The 20,937-nt window shown below is 36.7% G+C and overlaps 1 protein-coding gene across 1 annotated transcript in view; it reads left to right on the top strand.

Annotated features, from left to right (window-relative positions):
• The window catches only part of LOC101610386 (contactin-6), a 366,424-nt gene that overhangs the window by 305,755 nt on the left and 39,732 nt on the right, over nucleotides 1–20,937 (top strand). Inside the window, 5 exon segments of the mRNA XM_045134210.1 lie at nucleotides 14,382–14,557; nucleotides 14,916–15,033; nucleotides 15,637–15,795; nucleotides 15,963–16,112; nucleotides 19,573–19,643. Of these exon segments, the coding sequence (XP_044990145.1) occupies nucleotides 14,382–14,557; nucleotides 14,916–15,033; nucleotides 15,637–15,795; nucleotides 15,963–16,112; nucleotides 19,573–19,643 (674 nt within the window).

Here is a 20,937-nt window from a genome sequence, read left to right as displayed (position 1 = left end):
TGAGAATGGAAGGCCATTCCATTTTCTCATGTCTTCCTCCATTTCTTTCTTCATTTTTTAAAATATTTTTATTATATAGGTCTTTATGGAGCTTTCAAGGTAATTGTGGTTTTTTTTTTTGTGATTGTAATCAGGAAAGATTCCCTGACTTCCTTTTTTATATTATATATATACATGGCTAATGGTTTTTTGTATTGATTTTATATCCTGCCACTTTGATGAAGGTGTTTATAACTTCCAGGATTTTTTGATGGAGTTCTTTGGATCTCTTAATTATAAAATCATGTTTTATAGTTACCCATTTCTAACAGCTATCACACTCTTAAGGGGTGTTGCAGTCCAGTTCGCATTGCTGGTAGAAATCACCTAACCAAGAGCAGCTTCTGGGAAAAAGAGTTTTATTTTGGCTTACAGGCTCGAGGGGAAGCTCCACGATGGCAGGGGAAAACGATGGCATGAGCAGAAGGTGGACATCACCCCCTGGCCAACAGAAGATGGACCACAGCAACAGGAGGGTGTGCCAAACACTGGCATGGGGAAACTGGCTATAAAGCCCATAAGCCTGCCCCCAACAATACACTCCCTCCAGGAGGTGTTAATTCCCAAATCTCCATCAGCTGGGAACCTAGCATTGAGAACACCTAAGTTTATGGGGGACACCTGAATCAAACCACCACAAGGGGGAAATAGGAAACAAACAAAAGTTTAAAAATAGTTATGAGCAGAATTCACCATTTCAATATATTAACACAGTACCAAAGGGTGCTTTACACACAGAAAAATGGCACATGTTAATATAACTGATAGCAGTATGCATGACTGTCAAATTATGTCCATTATGTACAGGTAATCATCGAAAGGAAATTTTATGGGCTTGAGAGATTGTTTAGTGGATAAAGCACTTGCCATACAAGCTTAAAAGTTTGAGTTCAGATCCTCCATTCCTTGTGAAACCAAACAATGTAGCTCTAGCAGCTAAAATTCAAGAGTACCTAGGGCAAAAAGGGAGGTGCTACTCAAGTGAATGCAGCGATGAACAATGGACAAATACATGCATAAATTGAATACAATATTGCTAAATTTTGCATCTGCCTTGCATGTCCTCTGTCATCTGAATTATACTATCTCTAATTCCCTTTCATGTGGAAATGTTGAAAGTTGCACTTCCAAAATATTATTTTACAACCTACAAACCTGAGGACTTATTCTGGGAAAAAGTATAATAGTATGTATTGATTTAACCATGTTCTTGACTTTTGAATGTATAGCCATCTATTTGTTAAGATGGCTTAATATTTATGTATGTGTGGGTTTCTATTATGTAATGTTGATTTGATAGCCATTATAGAGTTGAATATAATTTTGTTTCTCCAAACAAAATCAGCACATAGTGACCTGATGTTAATAGGGCAATAAGGAGCAAATGAGAAATTTCAGTAAAGCTGATAAAACAATCATCTCTCTGTGGATTTACTTATCAGCTTCAGTCATGCAAGAAAGGTTGTTGTTAGATAACATATAGAAAGATAATAGTTACAAGAGTAAGATATTCTCCAGTTTAGCATTCAGTTGATAGGGCTTATCTGTGTTAAAAGGACACTTAAGTCATCTACACTGCATGTCTGAAATGTCTTTTTTTACTCATGCAGCAAAATAAGGCAATTTTCTATTCCAACATCATAAGTGCAATTAGCAGATGCCTTGCAAAATCCTTATAAAATGTCCAGTTGTAATTTGAGGACACATTCCACAAGCACAAACAGAGATGGATGCAAAGGGAAAAGAGAGCATAGGAGTTCTCATTTAGAAGGACCGAGATTAAAATTACATTGTGTACATACACTAAGAGGTATAAAAATAACATGAAAAGGAAAATTATTTGATTTGGCATTTGGAAAATTATTAAGAAGCAGAGTAACAGCATGCTATAAAAATGATCGTATTTGCAGACCACATTTGTTTTTGTTTCCCCACTGGAGGAGTTTGGGATGTTCAATTATAGGCCTCATTGCTTCAGCATTATTTTCAACTGAAATGTCGGAACTTGGAAAAGCATATCTAATGTGCAAATTAAGTTTATTGCCGCTCATTTAGTTGTTTATTCTTTGTGATAGAAGTCTTTATTACACCAGCATACAGAAGGGCCTATTCCTTTTACAGCAGAATGAGGGCTCTCCTTCATATTGGTCTACATGAACTGAGAGGAATACCCAAGGCAGGCAGATAATTGGAGGCTTTGTAGATTTAAGCAACATTTTAAGAGCTGTGAGATACTTAGACCAGCATTATCAAAAGACCAGTTTAAAAGAATAAACCAAAATTATGATTTCAGAGGAATGACTGTAATGGGTTGGAGGTCACTCAGAGATTCACCATTCTGACATGAATATGATATTAATAAAGAGAGGGATTTATTTCTGGCCAGGACTATACTTCTAGCTGGGAACTTAAGAGTACATCCCTGAGCTCCCTCTGGTCAGGGGTTATAAAGACAAAGTTTACATCACATTGCCAAACTAAGTACATGAAAGCTAAGCCTAGTTACAAAAGTGGACCAAAAAAAAAAAAAAAAAAAAAGAAAAGAAAAGAAAAGAAAAATAAAAAAATAAAAAAAGGAGGGGGTTAGCAGTGATCTTATTCAAGCAGTTGGCCAGGTATTATTTTGGCATACCAAAGGTAACATTTGTAAGGCACCACATCCTGCCTAACAAAGGTATCATTTCCTTATGACATTTACTTATCCATCACATTCCCTTATTCCCTTATTCATCATAGACAAAACATACTTGGATTCATTCATCATTTAGTCATGGTTGAGGATATTAGGGGAGTCACCCATTATTACTTACATCTCACGAAAAATGTTTGATTCCATTCTCCAATATCTCAACACAGGGTGATTTAAGGAAGTATAATATGGAGATATTTCACTTAAAAACCATGGATAGACAAAAGTTTCAAAGCTAGAGAACACTGTTTTGGAGGAAACTTTCATCTTCCCATTAATACAAATCTGTAGCAAGCAAAATACCACTACCAGATCACACACTAAAACAGCAACAAGCACAAAGGATCCTGCCAGAGCTCAAATATCTTTGCCTATCTTTGGGCTTGAATTCAGGTCCATTTACAGTGACAATTCTTCCAGCCAGGCTGCTAGAGACCCAAGATACAAGCTATAATAAAACATGTGAATCTATAGGGAATATATATTCAAACTACCACCTTTTGCCCCTGACCCCCAGACAAATTGCAAATTGATTTCAGTCCAATTTCAAAGGTACTCTTTTTTTTAAAAAAATATTTATTTATTTGAGAGCGACAGACACAGAGAGAAAGAGAGATAGAGGGAGAGAGAGAATGGGCGCGACAGGGCTTCCAGCCTCTGCAAACGAACTCCAGACGCGTGCGCCCCCTTGTGCATCTGGCTAACGTGGGACCTAGGGAACCGAGCCTCGAACTGGGGTCCTTAGGCTTCACAGGCAAGCGCTTAACCACTAAGCCATCTCTCCAGCCCTCAAAGGTACTCTTAATCTTTACCAACATTAAAATTTTTCCAAATTCTCAAGTCTCATCTAAGTTTCAAGCCTCTTGACTATGAATCCTGTAAAATCTGAGTAAGTTACATACTTATAATATAGAATGGCACAGAGTAAACATTTCCATTGCAAAAAGGCAAAATAAAGAGAATCTGTAGCAGACAGCTTCAGGTTTGCTGAGATGAACTTCCAGACCAGGCACAGTTATGGAGGAAGAGATACTTATTGAAGCTTACAGATCCAGGGGAAGCTCCATAATGGCAGAAGAGGTTGGCCTGCTTTCACAGTACCAAACATACAGAGAGAAGCACAAGCCTAAAAACTACACACCATAGCAAACTTTAGGAACTCCAGCTAGTACACTTTGTATATCTTTAGATTGAAATCTAAAATCCACCACCATACCTTAAGATCCCCCAGTGACACCACCTCCAGCCAGGTGGCTGCAAATGCAAACTAAAAACTAATAAAGCAATGAATACATTGGGGGCCATCTATTCAAACTACCATACTTCTAATATAGAATGGCACAGAGTAAACATTTCCAATGCAAAAAGGCCAAATAAGGAGAATGTACACCAATGTGAAATCAATAACCATTATGCAAACATTAAACATTTTCAGTTCAAGCCCAATATCCAGAACTAACAATGACAATCTCTAGATTTCCAATTTACATCCTCATATCTGGGCCGAGTAGCCAGGGGAAGAAACCTCCATCCCATGCCAGCAGCAGTCCATGTAACTCTTTTACAGTCCTGGTATATCCAAAACATTGTCCTGTCTCCATTTGCAAACCAGGGCCCATCACCAGCCTCCAATAGTGGGATATAACTCTGCTCCATTGCTACATCTAAGCAGGAGCTCCTGGAACTGTATGTACTTCATGACACATTTTCATGCTTCCAAAGTCAAGACAAGGCATGTGAAGACACAGCCCTATTGTTAATCCAGAGAGGAGATTGTTACCTTAAAGTGCATTGCTACCTCTCAGTCTTTCCTGCATGGAATCACCTCAGGAGTCCTTTACATTGCTTAAATATAAAACAGTTAACTGACTACCAAGAGTAGTAATCTGCTTGACAACCCCAGCTTCAGTAACCTATTTCCTCCCTATGTGCTTATAATTTAAAACTTGCTTGAATAGTTTTAAACTTTAAATCTTATATTTTTCAGTTCTATACCTTCTGCCAAGCACATAAGTCTATTACCTTTAAATGTAACAGTGATCATACACTCTGAGCATGGGCAGAAGTATGCAGCTAGCCTTTATGGCAGTAGCCCAGTTCCAACAAAGTTCTCTGTGGTCTTTCCTTCCCTTTTGAAAATTCTTAAGAAGAGCCTCCAAATACAATATTCTCTTAATTTAGTATTTTCAAAATCTCACTAAAATAGCCCATAAGTTTTGGTTTACCATACTGTGATACTTCTGAAGTCACAAGGTCCAAGTCCATACACAGTCCTCCTCCATCACATAAGTTCCAAAATACCAAAATCTACATGGTCAGTGTAGCAGACAGATTCAAGTTCACTGAAATGAACTTCCAGACTAGGCACAGTTATGGAGGAAGGGATATTTATTGAATCTAATAGATCCAAGGAAAGTTCCATAAATGGCAGAAGAAGCTGGCCTGCCTTCAGAGGACCAAGCAGACAGAGAGAAGAACAAGCCTAAAGCCAAAAACCACACAACACACTTCAGGAGCTCCAGCTAGGCACACTTTGCATATCTTTATATTGAAATCTGAAACCCACCACTACACCTTACAATCCACCCAGTGACACTGCCTACAGCCAGGTGGCTGCAGATGCAAACTACAAACAGATAAAAAAAACTGAATATATTGGGGGCCATCTATTCAAACCACCACAATCAGACTCATCTCAGCAACACTCCATTCTTCTGGTATCTAATTTCTGTTTTAGGTAGCTTCAAGTTGCTAGGATGAACATACAAACCACACACAGTTCATGGGAGGAAGTAGTTTATTTCAAGCTTATAGATCCAGGAGGGATTTTTGTCGTTGGCAGAGTAAGCTGCTTCCACACATCTAAGCAGAAAGAAAAACTATCACTAGGAAAGCACCAATACCACACACACCACAAAGTATCACGCAGCAGAGACCCTGCCAGAGCTTAAACTTCTCCACATACTTTTGGGCTGGAATTTAGGTCTGACCTTGGTGCCATTTCCTCTAGCCAGGAGGCTGGGAACCCAAATTATAAGCGTTAATAAAACAATTGATTCTATGGGGAGGGGGGCAGACATTGAAACTAACACATCTGGTCACATAGGTTATAGTGCCTTAGTTTTCTATGTGGAGTCATGTTTATAGTTAAAATATGGCATACATTAAATTGTTTTTGGCCTATGGTGCATGAGTAATGAAATCAGCTTTTAAACACGTGTTCAAGTCCAAGAAAGGAATGAGTATGATGGCATGGAAAAGAAAAAAAAATGATCAAATTAGTTGAATTCAACCTGATTCTCATTTTTTAACTCCTCTAACTGAAATATAAGATATTGTAAAGAAAATACCCTCTTTTCCTCAGGTTGTATATCCAGACAATAAAACAACATATTCCAAACTCTTGCCTATAAAATTGTGGAAATTATGAAGACTAATTCAACACAGTATAGGATAAAATCACAGTTGAAGAATTATCTAGATGAACATTATCTATTTATAAGAAATAATAATAAAGAAAAGAATTGATTTAGCCACCTTTACTCCCAGCACTCAGAAGGCTGAGGTAGGAGTATCACTGTGAATTTGAGGCCAGCCTGAGACTAAATAGTCAATTCCAGATCAGCTTGAGCTAGAGCAAGATCCTACCTTGAATCCCTCCCCCTATAAAAGTTACAAGTGGAGGATTTTCCTTTTAAATACTAATAGATATGAAGGTGACTGGTTAACATAGCTATTTTGTGAGAGAGAAATAGCAGAGAGTGCATTTCTTAATAATTAAAGGGTCCCTTTTTTTTTTAACTGTTTGTGAACCGAGAGTGTCTGTGTTTACATTTTACATTATTATTTCCAGAAAAAAAAATAGTATACTAGTGCATACTTGGTTTCTGTGCATGGTACATATTTTTCTCATGGTTTGAACATTGACTTCTGTGGGTTACTTCTACTTGTTAAGCTTTTATTCTGGTGTATTTTAATATTTACCCTAAAGCATCTAAATATTAAAAGAAAAATAAATAGCCAAGAGAAGCTACAGTGGAACTGGAATATATTAGGAATGCTACTTTGTGTTTTGGAATTAAATTATTTCTAGCCTGTGGTGGAATACAATAACATTGTTGCATGTAGATTTCAATCTGTGTGAACATATCTTTACAAATAATCTTCATATGGCTAAAAGCATATTAAGCATTATAGGCACATATTTATATGTGTGAAGGAAAAGCATACCAATTTTTTACATTTCCAATTCACTGGAAGTAGTAAACAAAGAGCCCATCATACCCTTTTCCATGTTTTTTTTTTTGTTGTTGTTGTTGTTGTTTGCTTTCATCCATGTGTTAATATGGGGCATGAGCTCTGTTCCCTCCATTTGTTTTTCATTGTTTGTTGGCATAGTTTGCTATGTACATGATGATAATTCAATCCCCAAGTTGATGTTTGTTTTCTCCCTTCAGTATGAATCTGTGCTTGGGTGTTTACCGATATTGCTCATATATCAAACTGTTCTCTTTAAAAAAGAAAAAATTCCTCCTTTTGGTAGATATAATTTTGCCCACGGATTTTTGGAAAATAATTTTTTAAACTTTTTTTGTTCACTTTTATATAGTTATTTGAGAGTGACAGAGAGAAAGAGAGAGAGAGAGAGAGAGAGAGAGAGAGAATGGGCACGCCAGGGCCTCCAGCCACTGGAAACAAACTCCAGACGCATGCGCCTCCTTGTGAATCTGGCTAACGTGGGTCCTAGGGAATCGAGCCTTGAATCAGGGTCCTTAGGCTTCACAAGCAAGTGCTTAACCACTAAGCCATCTCTCCAGCCTGGAAATTTTTTTTTAAATCTTTTTAAAGACACAATTTTGAAAAATTTATATATGAAAATAACATCTTTCTAAAGTTACATTTGATTAACAGTTTAGGTGAATACTATTCCTGGAAGGGAAATCACTACTTCTCATATGCTTAGACATGTTTCTGGTATGAAAGTGAAGCCACTTGGTTTTCTCATCAGGTCTTTGCAACATCATTCTCCCTCCCTCCCTCCCTCCCTCCCTCCCTCCCTCCCTCCCTCCCTCCCTCCCTCTCTCTCTCTCTCTCTCTCTCTCTCTCTCTCTCTGTATCTTTTCCCAGTGGTGGTTTGAAGGTATGGCCCCATAGACAGACATTTTTGCTTATACTTCCTACTTGAGTCCTTAGCAGGCAGATCAGAACTGCAGGGACACTTGACCCTGAGGGCAGATTTCAGAATCCAGCCCTACATGTGTTTGGGTACAAATCTTGAATACAGCCCTTCTAAGTTTGTTCAGAGCAGTTGGAGCTCTGCCTGTTCACAATTTCTGGTGTTGGTGTTTGCTTGGTACAATTGTTTCTCTCTGCTTTGATCTATGGATATAGTAAGTATCTTCTTTCCATCATTGATAGTGATTTCCTGGACTGTATAAGCCTGAAGTAAACCCTTTCCTCCCATAAGCTGTGTTTGATTGGATGCTTCTACACACAATATGGAGTTGCCTGCAACAACCAGTATACCATAATTCCAGGATTACTGACATTTACATTCAACCCTTGCATTAGACATTTGATAGATTAGACATTTTTCTCCCAAAAATCCCTTGCTTTACTGACTTGAGTTGCCTTCTTGAGTAATTTAAAATACTAGTTCAGCCCTTCTGAGTATCAAATTACTTTATGATTATATTTCCTTAAATAGTATTCATTTTTTTCCTGATTTGTTTTTGTTTCCTCAGACTACATTCTTGTGCATTCAGGCTTACCAATCCCTGAGTTATTTATTTATCAGTGAAAACCCTGTCCAAAGTGACCATACAAAGTTGATTTCAAACAAACAGTACCTGCTGTTATGACGTTTTAATAAAAAATGTACACATGTAAGATGGATAACACCATGTTATTTAAAAGCACAGATGAACAAGTAACAGATTACTTTAGTCAAACATTAGCACCAATTTGGATCACATAGTTACTTCTTTGCAAGTTTATACTGATAACATCTGCAGTTGAGTTTCCTAGCAAATTTCTAGTATACCACACAGTACCTGTGGTGGTTTGATTCAGGTGTCCCTCCATAAACTTATGTGTACTCAATGCTAGGTCCCAAGCTGGAGGCAATTTGGGAATTAAATCCCCCTGGAGACAGTGCAATTTGGAGGGTAGGCTTATGGATATTTTAGCCATTTTCCCCTTGCCAGTGTTTGGCACAATGTCTTGCTGCTGTTTTCCACCTGATTTTTGCAGGAAAGTGATATACAGATTCTGGGTATCCCCCACGGGGTTGTGGGTTATGCATTGTGGAGCAGCAGTCAGTTACTGTGAAGAAGAAATGCTTCTGGGCATGAGGTACCAACCTGTGGCTCTGATACTCTTTTGACCCTTCTGCAAAATTCCCTGAGCCATTGTGGGTGTGTTTTAAGTCTACTTCAGTAATGAGAAGCCTCTGGATCTCTGCTTTTGTTTGTGTTAATTATTCTTAGCATCTGTCTTCTTCACTCTGACACTGATTGTCAGGCCCAAACTATGAACAATTATCACTAACCAATGAAGGTTTCAGCCCAGTTGGAAATACAAAAGTAAATAAAATGAAGTGATGAAAATATTACATTCTATATAGCCATTGAGACATTTGATTGCTTTTTCTGGGCTTTTAAAAATGTTATGACAAATTTTGATATATAATACTTTCCTTGATCACTGAGATAGAGAACCAATATCATTTATGTTTAAAATATGCTAAATGATGTGGCATAAATTTTGATATGATTCATTTTCCTATTTGTTAGAGTGATCATAACTATAAATATGTCCAAGTAAGATGAGGGCATTTGTGACAATTTTAACAATATTATTCATCAAAAGTGTCAGACATTCTACAAAACTCTCCTTATACTTCTAAATGCATGCTTATCAATGAAGCTGTTTGGATATGATACCTATGACTGTCAGACTGATAGAATCTAGAATCACCTGGGAGGGATTTCCTAGATTAGGTAAATCTCTGGATTTAAGTGTAAAGGGTTATTTTAACTAGCCTAATTGAGATGGAAAGAAAACTTTACCTGAGGGGAGCACCATTCCATAGGCCGGAATCCTGTGCTGTATAGGAGGGGAAGCGCTGGCTGAATAGTAACTTCATGGCTCTCTGCTTCCTCACTGTGGATTGATTGTAACCAGCTGCTTCAAATTCCTAACGCCATGTCTTCCCTGCCATGATGAACCATAACATGGGCCTGTATGCTGAAATAAACATTCCAGTAATTTTTTTTTTCAGGTATCTTGTCCCAGCAATAAGAAGTTACCAAATAAGCTAAGTTTTACCTCCCTGATGTGGATTGTAAATAACAAACATAAAAATTTAAAAATTTACCTCTATAAATTCCCTCATTTACAGGTAGGGTAATCTTCTAAAAATGGTCAGGTTCCATGACTTTAGAAGGTGTGTGGAAAACATTCTTCTATATTCTATACATATTAAAACTATTAGTTGTTTATCCTGAGATCTCTAAAATATGCTCGTCCTTTCTAGTTTTATTTGATTACCTGTGGGTATCATGTACTGATTCCTAGCCCCTCCTTCTCCATAGCCTTTGTTGATCATTTTTTTTATCCCGTTTACTTGTACATGAGAACATATTTCTTGACATGATATGTAGGGCAAATTCCAAGGATATGCAAACCAATTACATTGGGTGCATAGCTGAAAAATGGTCCACAGTTGTTTAACGTTCTGCCACTGAAGCATATGTGCATGGCAATGGCTCTGCAGCAGCCCAGGCCTGGATGGAAAACAAGCAGTGTTTATGTTAGCACAGAGGGTGCTTTGTTCATGTGCACCTGTGCCAGGTGACTGTCAGAGGTGGTTGAGTCCCAAGTTTGAAGAATTTCTGGATATGCACCTATATAGATGGATGTTATAATAGATTATCCAATAGAAACAGAAGTAGATACTTTTAAAAAAGGCTCAAGTGGAGAAATAATTCTTGAAGGCAGCACCTTGGTCCAGAGTGAGGGAGACCAGTCTGTTTGTCTGTGTTTACCAAGTGCCATTTGCAGAAATATTAACTGTCTAGTTTTAGCACCTACATGGAAGCTGGTCATAGTCAGACAACAAACAACATTGGTAAATTACTACAAAATCAAAACATACTTTTGTGTTTAGACATTGCAATACAGCATATTAGAGGGTCATATAAATTTTGAAGAGTTTAAAATATCTTTGATTTCTGAATACTTCTGTGACTTTGCAAAGCTAATAGCCACAGGACTAGAAATAAAAATTTAATTTGAAGATTATTTGATTCAAGGACAAGAACACTATTTTTATATGAAGCTTCAGGGGAACTGATTATTAATGAGCTTTTTCCATGTAATTGAAAAGATCACAATGGGATGATTAACAGACATTTTGAATTATGCACAAATCATGAAGTCACTTTCAGCTTCTTGTAAAGCATCCACACATTAGAGCATATGCCAGAACAAACACTAAGTTGCTCTTCTATACATATATTTGCTTTAAAACTAATTTGAAACTTATACTAAACTGAATTTAATGCAACAAATGAAGGATTAAATCCTTTTAGAATAAAATTTCCTCCATGATGACCAAATATTCTAAAATTCATAATTCAATGTAATATATTAGAAATGTATACAATTGTCATCCACAAGATGAGCTTAGTCATTGCAAATTTTGTGCAGTTGTAGAAAAGTACTTTGCAAAACAAAACTCTCAAAACCTGTATATTCCTTTGCCAGGAAGCAGTACTGAAGCACTAGCTAATGGCCTGGTGACTTTTTAGAAACACAAAATGAGAAAATCTAATAATAAAGATATAAATTTTATACAGTATTCATTATTTTTTGCTTTAAGTTATGATGCCAAAATATACATTTTATGATTATATGTTTTTGGTCATTCATGGACAACCATTACATGTATTGAATTTTATAAGCAAGAAAATATTTCTGATGTAAAAATGTACTTAATTCCATTAATGACACTCTTTTTAAAAAAATAAATTATTTCCAGTTACATATCTGGCCTTTATTTTATTCATGTACTTACAGGGAGAGAAAGATTCAGAGAGCGAAAGGGGAGAATGGGTAGGGTCTCTTGCCACTGAAATTGAACTACAGATGCACTTGCTACTTTGTACATTTGGCCTTACAGGGATACTGGGGAATCAAACCAGGCCTGTCAGGTTTTGCAAGCAATCACCGTTAACTGAGCCATCTCTCAAGCTTCAAGCATCTAGTCTTAATAGGATCTGTGTATTGACTATGGCTGTCTGTCAGCTTCATTTTTTCTACTTTCTCTTATGAATCCTTCTATCTAGTCATAGACTCTCCAGAAAGTACCTGCCTTGCTTTGATATACCATGCTTCTTTATGCACATCCTTCATAACTGTCCTTTCCAACACAAAGAAACATGCTGACATCTCTCTACCTATGACTTCTAACCATCTCTCTCTCACTTACCCTTAATATCTCAATTAACATAGCTCTTTCTGAGCTAACTGATTCCTAAGGAGTTACCAGTTAATCTTTTAATGGAATTACCTCTACTGCATGACACTTACTGCAGATATAACTTATACATTAGTAATGTGTAATTGACAACAACCACCTTCTGAAGTCATGTCTCTCCATGAAGGCAGATATTTTACTTTTTTTTTCACCTAGTGCTGGGCTTTGCATCTCCAGCAAAATTGTATTTCCAGTGCTTATCATAAAGGTAGACAGATGATAAGTACTCAATAAAATTAGTTATGAAACTCCATTCCAAATATAACAGTTAAAAGTTATATGAGCATAATTTTTAATTCATGAAGTTTTAGTCATTATTATTGTACAACCAATGAGGTATGAACATAGGGAATATTTCATCTAACTCTGACACTGTGGTGCCTTAAATGGAAGTGTCTGTCATTTTTAATGCTCAATAATTACTCTAATTGCATGATGTAAAACTTTAAATCAGGGCAGTTTGACTCTAACATGACATCCAATTAGCCAATTTATTTGCTTATAAATAAGATATTAGGACTGTTTTCAAATAAACTACAAAAGAAAGCTATTTACCTAGTACTGGAAGATTTTTCTTAAAATCCTAGACCTCATTTGAACTGGTGTTAGGGAAAGAGATGACGACAGCTTGGAATTCAGAATGGACACAGTCCGTAAAGCCTTCCTGCAGACTTCTCCTTGGAAACGATGAGACTAACATAGGGCAATTGCTTCTTAAAATTGAAAATATTAAGCAATATCTAATGATGGCCTTTGCAGTCAGGCTCACATTGCTTGTAGAAATCACTCAACCAAGAGCAGCTTGTGGTGAAAAAGAGGTTTATTTTTGCTTATAGACTCGAGGGGAAGCTCCATGATGGTAGGGGGAAACAATGGTATGAACAGAGGGTGGACATCACCCCTTGGCCAACATAAGGTGGACAATAGTAACAGGAGAATGTGTCAAACACTATCATAAGGAAATTGGCTATAACACCCATAAGCCCACCCCAACAATACACCACCTCCAGGAGGCTTTAATTTCCAGTAGCCATCAGCTCAGAAGACTAGCATTCAGAATACCTAAGTTTATGGGAGACAACTGAGTCAAACCACTACAGTGACTTTTTCTCCATTTTATTCAGAAATGTAACATATACATCCATACTTTTAAATGTAAGCATGTGATTGCAAAGCTTAACAAAATATGGTAGCCATGGAGTTATGGACACAGTTTATCTCAAAGAATCTGGAGCTGACACACAAGTAGAACTGTAACACACAATTAGAACTGTAACACAAAATTTAGAGCTGTAACAATATTTCAATATGATATTATAACTAGGTTTTTAGAGTAGAAAATACAACTAGGTGACTTAGAATATAGACCACTTGTTAAAGTACTTGCTTCATAAGGAAGGGACTTGAGTTTGATACACACAACCTATTTTTTAAAGAGGCAGGCATAATGCTGTGTATTTGTAACCCCAGCAATGAGAAAATGAAGACAAATGGATTCCTGGGGATCAATAACCTACCATCTAGCCAAATTTCTTATTTCAAGCCAATGAGAGAATCTGACTCACAAACAGGTGGTTATATTTCTGAGGAAAGACACCTGAGACTGTCTTCTGGCCTCCATTCCCATGCACTCACATGTGTATACACATACATACATTCACATATATACACAAAATAGCACTACACACTATATGTATGGAATACTGTCTTTTGATGTTTGTTTATTTATTTACTTATTCAGGTTTTTGAGGTAGGGTTTCATTCTATTCTAGGCTGACCTGGAGTTCTCAGGGGTGCCATGAACTCACAATGATCCTCTTACCTCTTCCTCAACAGTGCTGGGATTAAAGGGGTTAGCCACCACTCCGGGTTGAGGTCTGTATATTTTTTGAACCTATTTCCACATACAGAAGGAGTGAAGCCATGCTTTTAATTTATTTTAATTAAAGCAAAATGATGGTTAAATACAAGAGAACTTTGAAAAAAGGGATTATTCATATTGAATGTTGTACTCCAAGATGTTTAAAATGATTATATAACATTCAGAAACATGTTAGTACGCACTGACTAATATTTTCTAGCACTTCTGAAACAACGGTATTTTCTCAACAGAGAGAACTGTAATCACTGTGCCACCCTCGAGAATGGATGTGACAGTTGGTGAGAGTATCGTCTTGCCCTGCCAGGTGTCACATGATCCCTCCATGGAAGTCATGTTTGTGTGGTCCTTTAATGGAGAAGTGATCGACTTAAAAAAAGGGGTGGCACATTTTGAAAGGATTGGAGGAGTAAGTATCTGAAATTAATATCTGTTTACCAAAATGAATACGTTTTTATGTGAATTACCATCTTTCACAATTATTCTCTCCATCCATGTTAGCATGGGTAATCACTGTGTGTTTATGATTCTGCATCTGTTTTTGCTTTGTTGTATTTTATGTTTTGTCTTACATAGAAATACTTGCTTTCTGGCTGCAATTATAGCAAAGGGGATAATAAAGGGGACCAATTATGGAAAACTATAATAATCCTGGTATATTTACTAATTTCAAAGCTCTCTTATATTTAATATTGATACAGCTATAAAGAAAATAGGACCTGCTGTGTGTGATTATGGTTTTATCCAGCTGATCTTTCTAACTACAGGAATCCGTTGGGGATTTGATGATAAGGAATATTCAGTTGAGTCATTCGGGAAAATATCTGTGCACAGTGCAAACAGCTCTAGAGCATTTATCTGCCATGGCTGACATCATTGTAAGAGGTAAGCATGAGCAATGAAAATGTGATCTTATATTTATATCTCTAAATTGCAACTCTTTAAGGAAACATATCATGCGGGAGTTAAATAAAACCACAAATGTGTTTATTTTATAAATTCCAACACTCTAAGTTCTATGGATATTGTGGATATGAATACATAATTGAGTAACTTTTGTCTGCAAGTAATGGTGGTCTGGTATAGCAAGTAGAAGTAGTAGGAGTTCCTAAAATTCAGATTTCCTTTTATTTATTATAAACAAATTTTGTCACTGCAGAGTGGAATCTGCATGAATTGTCCATATTGTTTGCATTTAGTTGAGCTGCAATTGGAGAGCAGAATCAAAGAGAACATTTGTCAATTTTCCAGATTAGCTCCTTGTTGGATAGTTTTCAATGAACCTATACTTGACATTTTCTAATCTCCAAATATGCCATTTCTAAATTAATGATTTGCTGTGTAAACTGAATTAATAGGTCTTAATTTCTGATGTTGTGCTAAAACATATTTCAGTCACTCTATTATTTTCTAAGCATATCAGTTAAAATAAACCAGTCTTTTCTCAATAAAGTTAAACATCATTTATCACACAATATCCTTCTTCAGGTCCTCCTGGTCCCCCAGAGAATGTGAGAGTGGATCACATCTCCAGTACAACCTCTCAATTAAGCTGGAGACCTGGCCCAGATAATAACAGTCCCATTCAGATATTTACTATTCAGACTCGTACACCGTTTTCTGTGGGATGGCAAGCTGTTGCTACAGGTAAATGATCTATGACTTTGGGAATTAGTTTCTAAAATTAATTTAACTTCAAAGTTATAACTTCAATAAGTAATTATCTTGAAACTTTTTTAAAGTTTATGGTAAGTTGATATATAATTATGTCTTCTTTACATGCCTAAATTTTCTTTGTGTCCATTTACTTTTAGTCCCTGAAATTCTCAATGGTCAGACATACAATGCAACAGTAGTTGGCTTGAATCCTTGGGTGGAATACGAATTTCGTGTTGTGGCTGGGAACAGCATTGGGATTGGAGAACCAAGTAGACCATCAGAAATGTTAAGAACAAAAGCATCTGGTAAGGAATCAATGTTTAAAAGGGAACATAATTCTTGATAATATAATTCTTAAAGAAAAAGCCTAACATTTTAATGGGAATGATATTTTGTGATCCAAATTAAAGACAGTGAATTTATTATTCTAATGCTCACATTTTTATGGGCACAATGTCAGGCATGTCCCATCTTATCCAACATCATGGATAGAATTAGAAATGATCAGTTTTATACAAGCATATCATAATAAGCGCTTTTCAGAAAATACTTTGGTCTTTGACTAACTCCAGCAGAGAATGTTCTGTGTGGTAGATGTGTTACTGTCTGTTCATTAAGACGTAAGACGTGCTCGTCGAGAATTTATGGAGGCTCTCTTTGACACTCCTAGCATATATTTTCCTCCCAGGAAAATTGGGGGAATTCTTGACTCACTGGACAGAAAGCGCCCATGTTGCCTCAGCTGGCACCCTATAGAGAACACAAGTGAAATCAGGTTTTTCATCATGCCTTCCTAATTTCTTTCAAATGATTCTCCTCGTTACTCCCCAACTTTTACATCCATGGAAACATAAGATCTATTTGCTCTGTATAGCTCACAATACTCCTATTTCTATTCAGTCAAATTAGGGCTATAACATAATTATTGCTGTTGGTTTAGTTCTTAAAATATAAGTTATTCCAGTAAAGTGTGCCTAATTATCTGATGGCAATAACTTATATTTTAAAGGACACACACACACACACACACTCCTTACCTGTACAATTCAAATGACCTGCAGAATGAGAAGCATTCCATTCCTAACATATATTTTTCTTTGTTTCAGTTTGATGCAAGAATAAAAGTGGTTGGTTGCAATTACAGCAAATTAAATCATGCTAAAGATTTACAGCTGAGAATTCCCTTCATTTCAGAATGAGAAACCCTTTGAGCTGCTTGTTTCTAACATTCAGGACTTGAACCTCTGACACTAGACTTTTATTATCCATGATTCTCTGAAGAGCAGTGGACTTTAATTTAGATGACCAATAGATTAAGCATGACTTTAAACTTTCTATTTCAGGAGTGGCTCATGACCCTGGATATTAGACTTAGTTTCCCACTATTTCATTATAACTGAGCCATATTTTGGAAGCTTTAGGAAAGTTGCCCAAAACACTGAAATTTTGGTAGTAACTTTTGTGTGCCAACTTCAACACGCATAGTAAGAGTTTCTTTGTTTTCTTTCTCTCTCATAGAATCATTGGCATATTTCATACCGATTTCCTCAAGGATACAAATCAAACTGAAGTGCACACAACCTTTTGCTTTCTGCTCCTTTTTTAAATATATTTTTTAAATTTTTATTTATTAATTTGTGAGCGACAGGCAGAGAAAGAGAGACAGAATGGGCACGCCAGGTCTTCCAACCACTGCAAACGAACTGTTCGCCCCCCGTGCATCTGGCTAACGTGGGTCCTGGAGAATCGAGCCTTGAACTGGGGTCCTTAGATTTCACAGGCAAGCGGTTAACCGCTACGCCATCTCTACAGCCCTGCTTTCTGCTCCTTAAAGACTAACTTCTCAATATGGTTTTAGTTTTAAGTCTAATTAATCTTAAAATTAATAAAGAAAAGAATACAATTATCTGATTTCCCAGATATTGGAAACTGCAAAACATAGTTGAATTGCAACTTACAATAATATTATTTGCCTAACTAAAGTGTGCAAAAGAACTGAAATAGTATGAAAGCCTTTGGTTTTAAACGATTTCTTTTTCTTTCTTTCTTTTTTTTTTTTTGAGAATCCATAAGCCAACAAAATGAAGAGTATGTAAATTTCCATTAAATAAGTGTTACTTTGGAAAAAGTTAGGTCATTATCATTCTACACTGTCATAAAAGGAAAGCAGCTGTATAAAATGGGAATAAGGTATGCAAGCAAGATTTTCAAGACTTTCTTTAGGTTGTCTCTATGTTGTAAAATTTTAAATGAGGACTGGAGAGATGGCTTAGCGGTTAAACGTTTGCCTGTGAAGCCTAAGGACACCGGATCAAGACTCAATTCCCCAGGACCACGTTAGCCAGATGCAAAAGGGGGTGCACGGGTCTGGAGTTCGTTTGAAGTGACTTGAGGCCCTGGCGAACCCATTCTCTCTCTCTCTCTCTCTGCTTCTTTCTCTGTCTGTTGCTCTCAAATAAATAAATAAAAATGAATATTTTTTTTAAATTTAAATGAGAGGTTAATCCCAGTATATATATATAATTTATTTATTTATTAGAGAGACACAGACAGAGAGAGGCAGATAGAGAGAGAGAGAGAGAGAGAGAGAGAGAGAGAGAGAGAATGGGCTCGCCAGGGCCTCCAGCCACTGCAGATGGACTCCAGAGGCGTGCGCCCCCTTGTGCGTCTGGCTCACGTGGGGCCTGGGGAACCGAGCCTCGATCCGGGGTCCTTAGGCTTCACAGGCAAGCGCTTAACCGCTAAGCCATCTCTCCAGCCCAATCCCAGTATATTTTAATCAGTGCTTCACAGTTCCTCAACCATACCCAGAGACTTCCATCCCTAGCTCTGGATCTTGGTCAGCGATACACTATATTGATCATTTCTACACTTTGAAAGCATTCAAAGTACACTCACCTATTTTCACAGATTTAACATCCTTGGGCTACAGTGTCAATTGAAAGTGTTTTTAATCACTTTTTCCAGCGTGATTAAAGCCCTGCTTTGACGGTACTACATGGGTCATATGTATTGACTGCTACGAGTTTTACATTTTACCTTGAACTGCATTTGTCACCATCCTCCACACAGGGGTGGAGTTGAATGGCACATTATTTTTTCCAGTTCATCAGAATTGGCAGTATCTGAGTTTTCTATCACAGATCATTAGGTCCAAAGGTTAAATAGAGATAATCTCCTAAAATCACATTATTCCCAGATAAAAGTAAGACTTTACAAGTGAAAAATTAAAAATCCCTTTATTCTTATGTGATTCATTTGAGGTTCAGGTAAAGGACAATAAAACAAGAATTAATTTATTCACATACTTTTGAGGATTTAATTTTAAATGTTAAAATATCCTGAAGAATAATAAAGAAAAATATATCAGCTTGTTTATTGACAAAATAATTAATTACCACATTGCCTGAGTAACTTGTTTACAGGACAGCTGTATAATTAGGCGCTGAATCACTGGTGTCACTCTCACCATCTGAATGGAACGTCATTTCGCCAATTAGTAGATGATGCATAATAATGTCAAGTACACAACGCTGCTTGATTTTTAATTAATTTTGGAGCCAGAGTGCTCATGTATCAAACACAACTGTGTCTTCTTACTTAGAAATTTGGATATGTGTAAACATAATTCATGTTCATTAAAAATGCAAGACTCTCTGTTTGCCTAAGTAAAATTTTTGAAAAGTGAAATCGCCAAACAAAACTCTCCTAGATGAAGACACACTTTAATCACTGCTATCCCACATTTCTCTTGGTTGTTTTTAGTCCCTGTCGTGGCACCAGCAAATATCAACGGAGGTGGAGGAAGTCGAGCTGAACTCGTCATTACGTGGGAGGTAATTTTCTGTGAGAGTTATTTTGAAGGAAAAAAAAAAAAGAAAGGAAAGATTTAGCTGGCCAGGAAGAATATTGAAAAAAAAAAAGGGAATATTTCTTTGATGACTACAGAGGGTGAATAAAAATACATGAAATGAATGAACATCAACCAATGATGAGTTATATAGGGGTCATGTGAGAAAATGTTTATTTCACTAAATGCAGAGAAAAATGACTAACTCAGCACAATTTTCTCCCAAATACAAGAAAATCAACCTTAGAGTCTATTGAACATTGGGCAATAGCATTTTTATTAAGACTGGGTGGGTTGGGTGCTGCTTTATTTGTTAGCTGTGGAACGGTTTAATTGTGAATGGTGCACTTGTAGTAGAATGCAGGCGTGAAAGGCCAGATATCCTAACATGGGTCTTTCCAAAGTCAGCTTGGTTTTTATTGTTGTTGTTTGTTTTTTTTTTGTTTTTTTTTTGATTTTCTTTTTAATCCATTGTATCTAGATGAATGCTTAGGTAAATCAAATAGTTATTTCTGGTTATTGTGTTTAATATTAACATAAAGGGTCATTTTCTTTTTCAGATTACAAATTTATTTCTATTTATTATCAAAACTTTGGAGATTTTTAAAGATTTATTTTTATTTTAGAGGCAGAGAAGGAGAGAGGGAGATTGTAAGTGAGAATGGTTGTGCCAGGGCCTCCAGCCACTGCAAATGAACTCCAGAGATGCGCCACCATGTGCATCTGGCTTGCATGGGACCTTGAGCATCAAACCTGGGTGCATAGGACTCACTGGCATTCACCTTAACTGCTAAGCCATTTCTCCAGCCCAAAACTTTGGAGTTTTAATTAATTGATTTCCCCTTTCCTGTAGTTAAGGCCTACCTTAGCCTGGAAGTGTATAGCATGCAGGAGAAATTATAATGAGTTCTTCACTTTTTCTCTATTTTTACCATTGATTTCTCTGTTCTTGTCCACTTACCAATTGTGTAGTCTACTAGGAAATTGGGATAAAAGGAAAGTGATAAAAAGATGCTCATTGCTGATATGTGTACATGTGACATCGAATGACCACATGCCTGTATTTTATTTAGTAGTGGGTGTTTCTCTGTTTTTTGTTTATTTGTTTGTTTTTAATTTGCATTTGGCTTGTTTTGGAGTAAGGGGTGTTTTGGGAGATCTCCTACTGGAGAATTCAAGTTGTTATTTCTGGTTTAGTTCCATATGTCCATTCAAAAGTCTCCTAGACTTATGTATTCAGGTGGGTTATGACTAGACTCTCTCTCCTCTAGATTTTTTTT

The sequence above is a fragment of the Jaculus jaculus genome, chromosome 14 (genome assembly GCF_020740685.1).
Source record: "Jaculus jaculus isolate mJacJac1 chromosome 14, mJacJac1.mat.Y.cur, whole genome shotgun sequence".
NCBI lineage: Eukaryota > Metazoa > Chordata > Mammalia > Rodentia > Dipodidae > Jaculus > Jaculus jaculus.
This window is presented reverse-complemented; position numbering and strand designations above follow the sequence as displayed.